The sequence below is a fragment of the Camponotus vicinus genome, unplaced genomic scaffold, assembly GCF_025532165.1.
Source record: "Camponotus vicinus isolate PSW18456_S1 unplaced genomic scaffold, iyCamVici1.0 SCAF_7, whole genome shotgun sequence".
Lineage (NCBI taxonomy): Eukaryota > Metazoa > Arthropoda > Insecta > Hymenoptera > Formicidae > Camponotus > Camponotus vicinus.
In genome coordinates this window covers 16,060,895-16,073,271 of record NW_028141979.1, presented here as the reverse complement: position 1 = coordinate 16,073,271, position 12,377 = coordinate 16,060,895, and the positions used below count along the sequence as shown (strand labels likewise).

Genomic DNA, 12,377 nt, shown 5'->3' with positions numbered 1-12,377 from the left:
AATAATAAGAATAATTAAAAAATAATTTTTGTATTTTTTTTCTAAAAAATGTGGAATATGAAGAAAAATGTGCTCTTATATTAATTTTATAAGTGATTATATAAAATGGTCAATTTTTCCCAAATTTCTTCAAATTTTATAATTAACTATACAATATATATGGTTTTTCCTCAAGATAATAAAAAAGAAAAATATAAAAGAATGAGAAGAATAAGAAGAAGCATATGTATAAATAGCGTGTATGATAAATATATACATAAGTAACAGTATTATAGATTCTGACAATGAGATAAATATGTTAAGAAAAAGAGAATGTGCATACATTAAAATAGTTGAAAAAACATACCATCATTTAAAGGTTTACTCGAACTATTCACTATATTCATGAAGTTAAGTCCATCTTCCGTATTAATATTCTCAAGCGTTGGTGTAGACATCATCTCTAAAGAAGCACCTTCCAGAGCATTGAATATTGGCGTCAACTGTGGAGTTTTATCCGTTTGGATAGGTGGTGGACTAGGTGTTAATAAAGGACAATCAGATGCTTCTTCATCCTTAAAAATAAATACATATATGCAAAAAAATTTTCGGAACAAATCCTTTATAAAATAAGCCATTTATTTTTCTCTGTAATATTCTATAATTTTTATAAATCATTGAACATATCTTTTGTATCAATGTCTTAGACATGCAATTATTATTGCATTTTATTGAATACTTTATTATTTCATTTTTCTAAATATTATGTATATTTAACGTGAAACGCCTATGATAACTATACCAAATTAATAAAGAATTAAATCAAACTTTTATCAAGAAAAAATCGTTTCTAAATTCATCGAAAAATTTGTACTGTCATCATCATATACAAATTATATTAGTTGTGATAGTTCAGATAAATAAACATAGGACACATAAAAGATTAATAAACATACCTGTTGCTCTTGATTTATAAATAATTCTTGTGAATTCGGAGACGGTGAAAGTTCAGTTGATATAACTACTGTTAAGAGATCTTCAGACTTCTGGACACTCATATCTGTTACACAAATATTATATTTGTATATATATTCGTATAATTTTTTAAAGAAGCGCATGAGTTTGTATAATACATATAAAACTGCACACAACATACACCTTTCCTCTCGCATACATATATTTATATCATTTTTAGAAATAATAAATTTTCAAACGTATAAAATCTATTACATTGTGTGCGTACGCGCGCGCGTGTGAGTGTGTGTGCGCGTGTATTATATACATATATGTGTATGTATGTGTATATATATGTATATATACCCACATAGCATAAGATTTCTATAGGACATCCTAATTTGATCAAAATGATCCCATTTTGATCTAAATTAAAAAGTCATCCATAGGATTACTTTCAAGAGGATATCTCGTATAACATAAGATCTCCGTAGGACATCTTGATTTGATCGAATAATCTAAACGATACAGACGATAAAAAATCATCCGTAGGATTTCCTGAGAATATACTCGTATTTCTGATTGTCATATATATATGTATATGATCACTAGGTTGTTCGTTTACCGCTATGCGACGCTTCTCTCTCGTATTTAAGTTTAAATGAGAATTATATAAAGCTTGCAAGAGGCGACAAATATGATTCAAAATATTTTGCTTCAATTTAATGTCCGATTCAACCTCAGTGGAGGAACTTCAGATATTAAATTGATTTTATAAATCACACGAATAAATGTCTGGCAATTAAATAATAAAAATAATTCGTTCATCATCTTCAGAGTTTCAGATAAAAATAATCCAGTTTTAAAGAAGCAATAAAACAGTATTAATTTTATAGATAGCGCTATCACGTATATAAATTTCCATTTTAAAAAATTGTAATGTCATTGATTTTATTTTAACGACACTATTTAAGATTATTGTTTTATTGCTTTTTTTAAACTGTACTGTTTTTGCATAAAATATTTTTTCAAAGAAAGTATTTCTTTCGAGATATTTTAAATAGACATTTAAAATAGATTCGTATATTTAATGATTTCCTCTGTATCAGTTTAGGATAATGAGAAAGAAGATATTTTAAACCTCTAGTGGATATTGTTGGGATATAATTTTGTTATGTAAGTCATCCCAGGGATATCTATTTTTGGATCTCCTAAGGATAACATGAAAGCGGACATTCAGATATCCTCAGTATATCCTAAGTATGTCTTATGGTTTTACACAGATATCCTTCGGATAATTAAAAGTTTTTGAATTATATCCGGTGGTCGTACCTAGGATCAACCTTTGCTATGTGGATATATATATATATATATATATATATATATATATATATATATATATATATAAAACCAATTACATCAATTGAATGGGACCCCCTATTTTTTATTACTTATTCTTGTAGCTTATCTCGAGAGCTTTCCAAAACACTATAATATAGTATTTCTTCATTGGGTACTTTTCGAGTTATGAGGCTTGAAATCATTTCTTAATTTTACATAAACCGTAAAATATCTAGTAAAATATTCATTTTTCGATTATCTTACCTTAATACTTTCATGTACAAAATAATGAGAGTAATCAATTGGTGTAAAGAAAAAACAACTGTATGTTTTCTTCACCTTCAATTTTTTAAATGGAATTCCCTATTTTCTATTACTTATTCTGGTAACTTATCTCGAGAGCTTTCCAAAACACTATAATAAAGTATTTCTTCATTGAGTACTTTTCGAGTTATGAGGCTCGAAATAATTTCTTAATTTTACATAAACCATAAAATATCTTGTAAAATATTCATTTTTCGATTATCTTACCTTAATGCTTTTATGTACAAAATAATGAGAGGTATCAATTGGTGTAAAGAAAACACATAATTGTTTCGAAAACAAAAATGTAATTTGCAATTAACAATTACATTTTTTTATAACATTATTACATTTTTATGTAAAATTAAGAAATGATTTCACACCTCATAACTCGAAAAGTACTTAATGAAAACTTAATTATAGTGTTTTGGGAAGCTCTCGAGATGAGCTACAAGAATATGCAAAAGCATATAGGGTGTCCCATTTAAAAAGTTGGGGGTGACCTTCACGTGACCTTCAGATAACTCTTCAAGGTCAAACTAATGGCACCATCTTATGTCCCCCTCGAAACCATACAACTTTTGTCTGAAAAATTTTTGTCTTAAACTTATGGATTTTGAGATATTTTAGTGCGTAGATTAAAATGGCCTATCCTGTATATATATATATATATATATATATATATATATATATATATATATATATATATATATATATATACAGACTGTCCTATTTTAATTATCCACCCCGTCCGATTAACATTGTAGAAAGTGAAAACATGTTTTAGACAAAAGTTATAGAGTTTGAGGGGGGACATCTGATGATGACATTGGTTTGATCTTGAATGAACGTGCCAAAGTCATATGAAGTTTAACTTTATCTTTTAAATGGAACTCTCTATTTTTCATTGCGTATTCTTATAGCTTATCTCGAGAGTTTTCCAAAATACTATAAAGTATTTTTTGTTAAATACTTTTCGAGTTATAAGGCTTGAAATAATTTCTTAATTTTACATAAACCATTAATCAATTGGTGTAAAGAAAACACATAGTTTAAAAATAAATAATGTAACTGTTAATATTGCAAATTACATATTTTTAAAAACAATTATTATATATATATTTTTTTTCTTTACACCAATTGATTCCTCTCATTATTTTGTGCACAAAAATATTGAGGTGAAATTGAAAAATGAGTATTTTACGAAATATTTTATAGTTTTTTTATAAAATTAAGAAATTAATTCAAGCCTCGTAACTCGAAAAGTACTTAATAAAAAAATACTTTATTATAATGTTTTAGAAAGCTTTCGAGATAAGCTATAAGAGTAGGTAATAAAAAATAGGTTTCATTTAAAAAACTCATGGTGCCCTTATCCTTACCTTACAACGCCACTTAAGGCCAAATTGATAAGATCAATAAATAGATCTTTTTAAATCCTACAACTATTATCTAAAACAATTTTCTATAAAACTTATATTTTTCGAGATATTTCGAAATTCTGACCTTTTTCCCCACTCTGTATATATATGTCTGTAGTCGTGAGATTGAAAACCAAGGCACATGAGCAAGCGATTTTAAATTAATGTTGAACAATTTAATAAATCAGATACGGTAGCATCTTACGCCAAATCATACGTACAATAACGAAATCGACTGTGTATTTATTCGCAAACCACCTAGTTGTAAATATCTTAGATTTTAATTCTCAATAACGGCTGAACCGTTCTTAATAGGTTTAATCGATTGTTTGAGTCTCGATTGTATCAGAAAGATATCTATATTTTCGTTTTATGCCTTATAAACGGAACTATTCCGATAAAAAATCCGGAACTATGGTGTTATTCTCAGAAAGATTTTTTGCGCATTGAATATGATCTCATTCAAGTATCAAATTCGTAGAAAAAAAGCACTTTTAGGCCGGTATTCATAGTCCGGTCTTATATTTAAGATCGTCTTTAGTTCATCTTCAGATAATCCATAGCCAATGAAATGATACATACAATATCTAAAGATGAACTTAAGACGATCTTAAATATAAGAACGGACTATGAATACCGGCCTTAGACTTCTATTCCCAGAAATCTTCCCAGACAACACAAAAAGCGAAAAGATGTCTTTTTTTAGATTGTCTTTTCGGTAAAGCGAAAAGATGTCTAAAAAATGTATAGAAATAAAATGTATAATTTTTTGTTTGACTAAAAAGACAACCTAAATAAAAAAAAACATTTCTTCGTCATCTTTTTATGGATGTTTTTCTTTTAACAAAATGAAAAAAATGTCTTTTTGGCTGAACAAAAATGTGTGTTTGCTTACCGCTATGCGACGCGTTGTACCTTATATATCTCGTAATTAAATTTTTATCATCAGAACTATATAAATTTACTATATAAATTTTTTTTCGTCATCATGAGAATGATATAAAATCTGCAAAACTGCGGCTAATAAGATTGTAATTATTTCTATTAGTTTAATTTCTAATGTAATCTCCATATGTATTCAAATAATGAGCTGATTTTTTTTTGGAAAATCGGATAAATAAGTGTTCGATTTTTACTTATTCAGATAGAGATTGTATGCGAAAATATGAAATTAAAATCTACCAATATTATGCAATATTATTTGTAATATTCAATTTTATTATATTTAAATAATAATAATATAGTTATTTATTGGATTCTAATGTCACAATATATATAATTAGAATGATAAAAAATGTTTTAAATTAGTTCGGTTAAAAATAGTCAGGTTAAAGTGATTTTTAATCAGATATTCCGGTTGTTCGATAGATAGTCCGATTTCATTGTTTCATTGAATATATTCAATATATTCAATATATATTCAATATATGTATATATACTATACGTTGACTATGTACTAAAAGATATCTTTAAAGAAAATATATCGTTTTTTAATTATCTTGTAGATGACTTAGTGCTGACTGGAGATCTTTAATAAGAGAATCAACATTAATTTATATTAATCATTATATTAATCCTCAATATAAAGTCTCTTAAATATCAAATTAAAAAATATTAAACTAAAAACTATAATAACAGGCTATAAGAGTCACGCGCGATAATTCGTACGCAAAAAAATATTTTTTATTGATAAATTATAAGTTAACGGACTTATAAGTTTCGGATCTTTCTTTAGTCCATCTTTAACGCAAAAATATTGAAATCGATATTCAACGGTTAGAAATGATGAAAACAACACAAAATATAATACAATAAGGGTCTCTAGCAATAAATATTATACATATACAAGTTTTAATGCTCGAAATTAAAAATATATACAATCATACTTAAATTATGTAGATCAGTCGTAAATCAAATAATAAATAGATGTAAATTTAAACAAATATGTAGTGTAAAATTGGATTTGCACTTACGATGATCTGCACTCACTTAAGACCTTTGCACGTTACAAATTTTTAATCGTAATCGTAAGATCATAAAAAAACTGACCATTTACAGTTGATTATTCTTATTCGTAAGGAGAATACTCGATTATGATTTGTCAGTTTTTCTTACGACCTTACGGTTACGACTAAAATCTTTGTACGTGCAAAGGCCTTTATGATTAAAGTCAACTAATAAGTCCATTGTCAATTTGTAGGATGTGAATATCGATATTGTACGTTTGTAAATCATACGACACATGAATAATTATCCTCTTTGTATGATATAATTTCAGACTTTCGGATAGTACAAAAATAAGCGAATTTGTCTCGAAGACATATCGTAAAAGGCAGTTATGTAAAAGCGTGTTCTTATTTACGAGTGTACGAATAATAAAGTGACGGATGTTCGCGCGTTCAAGTTATCGATATCAATACGCGGACGCAATATGTACATATGACGCATATGTATACTTTAATATATCAGATTTTTGCATTCACTTCCCGCACTTCGGCTCTTATTTGCCTCTTATATCAGGATTTTTATTTCTTACATCTTTACTTTAAAATATTAAAATTAAAATTAAAATATGTTAAAACTAATTCTACGTACAATTTTTTTGCATTAAAACTCTTACTTTTAATTACTTTCAATTACTTTAATTAAATCATATTTATTAACCCATTACACTTTGATAAGTTTTTAATTAGAAAATATCTTATTATAATTTTATAATTATATTAAAATAAATAAATAAATAAATAAATAAATATATATATATATATATATATATATATATATATATACCCCAGATAGCGGAAATAGTGTTATTTTGAAGTCATTTTGAAGTCATTATGACATCAAATTATATCAAAATGATCATGTTTACAATCTAGAATTATACTTTTTTAAATAAAACACAATTTTAATATTAAAGTATAATAATAATAAATAATAATAATACTAATAAATATAATAATAAAACAATTAACTTTCTTTAAATTCTATATATTCAATGCATAATTTTTATTCTTAATTAACGCATTCTACTAATATAATTTTTATAGGAAAAGCAATAAGAAGGACCCCGCACATTTTATATGAAAAAATTGGCTTCGGTTAAATTGGCTAAAATTGAAATATGTTATAGTTTAGATGGTGCTGATTAAAAGTTTTCTTGGACAAAAAGTTCAAAAATCAAAAGTATAAAAGATATAATGATTTTTTATTTTTAAGTGGGTGGTATTGAAGTTTAAGGAAATTTTTGATCAGCACCACCTAAACTACAACATATTTTAATTTCAGCCAATTTGAGCTAACCGAAGTCATTCTTATAAAATGTGCGGGGTCCTTTAACTAATAAAATATATTGTTGCGTCCCCGCGTCCCGTCCTTGAGGATGTATTTGCCACCCGTTGTATTTCGTCGGCGGAAAGTACACCGACGAAAGAAGATCGTCTTCGCGCGCGTTGTCAAGATGTTGTTATTAACAATGACTGTCGGAGAGTTAAAAGATAGCTATCAAGTTATACGGACGCGTTTACGAATCGTTATCGTGTTTCACGTTATTATCCATTGTTTGAGTGTATTCTGTATTCTCATTAAAGTTCCACATTGTTCTAAAAAATGTCTTGTTATTTAACGCGGTCTACGAGTGTGTCAATCGGTTGTGTCGCGCGCGTTCGATATATATCGTTCCGCGGGCGTAACAATATGTTAAAGTAATATTTCTTATAAAAATTTATTAAATGGTTAAATATACATTATATAAATATTTTGAGCAGACGTGAATTTAATGCCCCTTTTCATCTTTTTTTTGAAAAAATAAATTTTTATTTATATTGTTTTAACTTATTTTTTATTTGCAAATTATCTTTTGTTTAAAAGAATATTTTCAAGATAATGTAATGTTTTGAACAAAGTTTTTTGTAAGACATTGTTATTATAATTTGTAAGACATTGTTATTATAATTTCTGAGAAATTGTTTATCAATATTATAATTGTTTATATACTATTAATAATATCAATAAAATAAAACACATAGCAAAAAGAATAATTAAAATTAAAACAGCCTAAGTATAAATTAAGTATAAATTATTAAAATTAAAACAGCATAAGTATAAATTAAGAAAAAAATTTTTTTTAAATAAAGTATAAATAAAGTGCTTAAAAATAAAATTTAGGAATATATAACTGTAATATCTAAACTTGTCTAATAAATCTAATTCAATAAATTATAAGAAAAGATAAGGCCTGCATGCAGTAGGAGATGCATGATAATTAATAAAATTTGTCTTAGGAAACGTCCAACTAACCAAATGTTTCGATCCTGTATGGATCTTCCTTAATGGTAAACAAGTAAACATTAAATTAAAATAAAGAGGTCTAAAAAAAATAAGTGAATCAAAAATATAAAAGTCACTATCAAAATGTAATTAAAGTACATACACATATATGTATACATATATATATATATATATATATATATATATATATATATATGTGTGTGTGTGTGTGTGTGTGTGTGTGTGTGTGTGTGTGTGTGTGTGTGTGTGTGTGTGTGTGTGTGTGTGTGTGTGTGTGTGTGTGTGTGTGTGTGTGTGTGTGTGTGTGTGTGTGTGTGTGTGTGTGTGTGTGTGTGTGTGTGTGTGTGTGTGTGTGTGTGTGTGTGTGTGTGTGTGTGTGTGTGTGTGTGTGTGTGTGTGTGTGTGTGTGTGTGTGTGTGTGTGTGTGTGTGTGTGTGTGTGTGTGTGTGTGTGTGTGTGTGTGTGTGTGTGTGTGTGTGTGTGTGTGTGTGTGTGTGTGTGTGTGTGTGTGTGTGTGTGTGTGTGTGTGTGTGTGTGTGTGTGTGTGTGTGTGTGTGTGTGTGTGTATACATATATACAGAGTGAGGCAATAACTACCGCCTTAAATATCTTTGAATCTATAAGGTGTAGAGGAAACTGTTTCAAACCAAAATTGTACAGTATGAAGAGGGCTATCATATGGCGATAAGTATGTTTGTCCAGGTGGAGATGCTTCGGATATATCAAGATCATCTTTATTTTTTTTAATGGCATGCTATACTTTTTTATCCTTAGTTCGATAGCGTATTTTGAGACGATTTCAACGACCTATAATTAAAGGTCATTCGAATGATATTCGGATGAGTTTCGGATAAATAATGATTGTTACCTCATAAGTGCTGGAAGTGACGTTCGTTCACATTGATGCAGTGCTGCAATCGTTCAATTCCTGAAACACGTATACTTCTCAATACTTTCGGACTGATTTTCGCATATGCTGCAATAATTCGTTGCTACATATTTTCCGGCGTGATCGGTCTCTCCTTGCACACGATGTTTTTTAGTATTTCCCACGAAAAAGAAGTATTGAGAAGTGTACGTGTTTCAGGAATTGAACGATTGCAGCACTGCATCGATGTAAACGGACGTCACTTCCAGCACCTCTTATGAGGTAACAATCATTATTTATCCGAAACTCATCCGAATATCATTCGAATGAGCTTTCATTATAGATCGTTGAAATCGTCTCAAAATACGCTATCGAACTAAGGATAAAAAAGTATAGCATGCCATTAAAAAAAAATAAAGATGACCTTGATATTTCCGAAGCGCCTCCACCTAGACAAACATACTTATCGCCATATGATAGCTCCCTTCATACCGTACAATTTTGGTTTCAAATATTTTCCTGTACATCTTATAGATTCGAAAATATTTAATATGGTAATAGTTATTGCTCCACCATGTATATGTATATAATAAATAATATTTATAATATAATTATAATATAATATATGTATAATATAATATAATAATTTATAATATAATATAATTTATATTTAATATATATAAATATAAGTTATATACATATAATTTAGTTTCATTAAGTTAATTAATCAATTTGCAGATATTTTATTTTTTCAATATTTTTAAACATTAATATTTTGTATCAAATACATACGAACTATGAAAAAAAAAGAATAAAAAATTATTTTAAAAAATTAAAAATTATATATTAAGATTATAAAACAGCTTATTAAATTTTCTCTAATTTAGTAATTATCGAAATTCATAAATTAACAATCAATTATAATTATTAATTGTGAACCAATATTTTTTCAATCTTAAAACTTTATTTTTAAAGCTGAAATGTAAAATATAATAAAAATTTTCATATAATTACAGCTCAAGATAACGCTAATATATGATATTTATTTATTTTTTTTTAAATAAAGCCTCTCTTTAACAAATAAACCCCCCCCTCTCTCTCCCCCTCTCTCTCTCATATATATATATATATATATATATATATATATATATGTATATATACATATACTGAGTGTTAAAAAAGTCTGGACACGGTCGAATATCTCGATAAGGAAGAGTTTTACTAGAAAGTGTTTCAGACAAAAGTTATATGGCTTCGAGGGGGACATAACATGGCACCATTGGTTTGACCTTGAAGAATTATTTGAAGGTCACGTGAAGGTCACCTTCAACTTTTTAAATGGGACACCCTCTATGCTTTTGCATATTCTTATAGCTCATCTCGAGAGCTTTCCAAAACACTATAATTAAGTTAGTTTTCGTTAAGTACTTTCCGAGTTATGAGGCTTGAAATTATTTCTTAATTTTACATAAACAATAAAAAATATCTAGTAAAATATTCATTTTTCGATTATCTTATCTTAATACTTTTATGTACAAAATAATGAGAGGAATCGATTGGTGTAAAGAAAAAATATAGTTGTTTCGAAGAAAAAATATGTAATTTGCAATTAACAATTACATATCTTTTATTTGTCTGAAACACTTTCTAGTAAAACTCTTCCTTATCGACATATTCGACCGTGTCCAGACTTTTTTAACACCCAGTATATACATATACACATACACATTTATATATAGTATAAAAATATATATATATATATATATAGTATAAATATATATATATATATATATATATATATATATATATATATATATAGTATAAATATATATATATATATATATCTTTTTTTAGAAAAATCTTAAGGTTCGTACCTACGTTTTAATAGATGTTATATGACTGTTATGTTGTATGACTGTTACGCGATCGATTGAGCCTGGCGAAGAAGCTTCAAAAATAATCCCAAAACTATAGCTTATATTATATTGTTAGATACCTTGTTAGATATCTTACTTATTGTTAGATACCTTATTTATATACACTCTTCGTAACAAATTAATCACCTCATTTTTCATAGTCTTTTCACAAGAGACACAATAATAACATTCGTATGAATGATTATCGTTGATAAAGGCGATGAATACAATGTGAATGTCTCAAACGATTATCATCGCTATCGCCATTATACTGCCCGTTATATCCGTAGGTAGTGGAACCGCGTACCTTACTATATTATATTTAGCAACGCAATATCGTTTCTCGTGTTCTTTCGCTGACTGACCGACTGTCCGTTCAGCCGACTGACGCCTCGTTCTCTACGATTCTGCGCTTTAAGAGCGATACGGCACGCGCGTGCGATGTGTCACGCATCGTTTGCATCTAGCAACGACAGCACCAATTCAGAATATATATGTACCTAGAATATTCCTAAAATGAGCGTAAAACTTCGGGAAGTAAATCTTGGGATAATTTTTTGAAGAATATTTCATATAAATCAATATTCCAAATGACATAGTTGTCAGTTACAGGATATTCAAGATTTAAAAAATAAAGTTATCAGAATATATATTTTGATAAAAAAAATTAAACAAAATTATAGGAATTGCTAGAAATGACCAATTCAATGATATATACATATATACATGAATCTATCTATATTATTCTCATTGATTGATGAATATATAGAAAAATACCAGTTATATTACAAATGATTATTGTAACACTGTGATTCCTTAAATCTTTAATTAGGATAACATAAAGTATCTAGTATCATTAGTTTAATGCTGATTTGAGCATTCGTTGAGGCAAATTAGAGATCAATTCTTATATAATATTCGTTTATTTTTGTAATATCTAAGTAATATCTATTTTGTATTATCTAGATTGCGATTTTTTTATTATTATCAATATTAAATAGGACACAAATTTATAAATAGTAAAAATTATATGTGGTAAAATTTAAAATTTTGCATATAAGCCAGTCAGGAATATATAGTTGATAAGATATAATATAAGATTGAATTAACATCAAAAAATGTTGAAATAAAGTTATAAAAATTATAGTTTATATTAGTTAAATTCTTTTCAATTTATAATTAACTAGATATGCAATGCGTAAGATGTTACGCATGTTGTTTTGTGAAGCTTGTTTCAAAAAATGTTTCAAAATTAATACTCTGACAATAATTGCAATGAGTATATAATATTTAATTTCTAGTTTT

General features: G+C 27.3%; 1 protein-coding gene across 5 annotated transcripts in view; it reads right to left on the bottom strand.

Moving 5' to 3' along the window:
* Positions 1-11,470, bottom strand: part of LOC145974380 (alpha-amylase 3) — a 30,381-nt gene extending 18,911 nt beyond the window's left edge. For 2 of the 5 annotated variants that reach the window (XM_083104182.1, XM_083104186.1), the window contains exons 1-3: positions 11,220-11,470; positions 936-1,039; positions 347-554 (exon numbers count right to left, since the gene is read on the bottom strand). In XM_083104182.1, the coding sequence (XP_082960308.1) occupies positions 347-554; positions 936-1,037 (310 nt within the window). In that variant the 5' untranslated portion in view covers positions 1,038-1,039; positions 11,220-11,470. Of the gene's footprint in view, positions 1-346; positions 555-935; positions 1,040-11,030; positions 11,052-11,183 lie in introns of those variants that run through there. The other 3 variants (XM_083104183.1, XM_083104185.1, XM_083104184.1) reach the window with 3 other exon arrangements.
* Between the last annotated feature and the right edge of the window lie 907 nt (positions 11,471-12,377).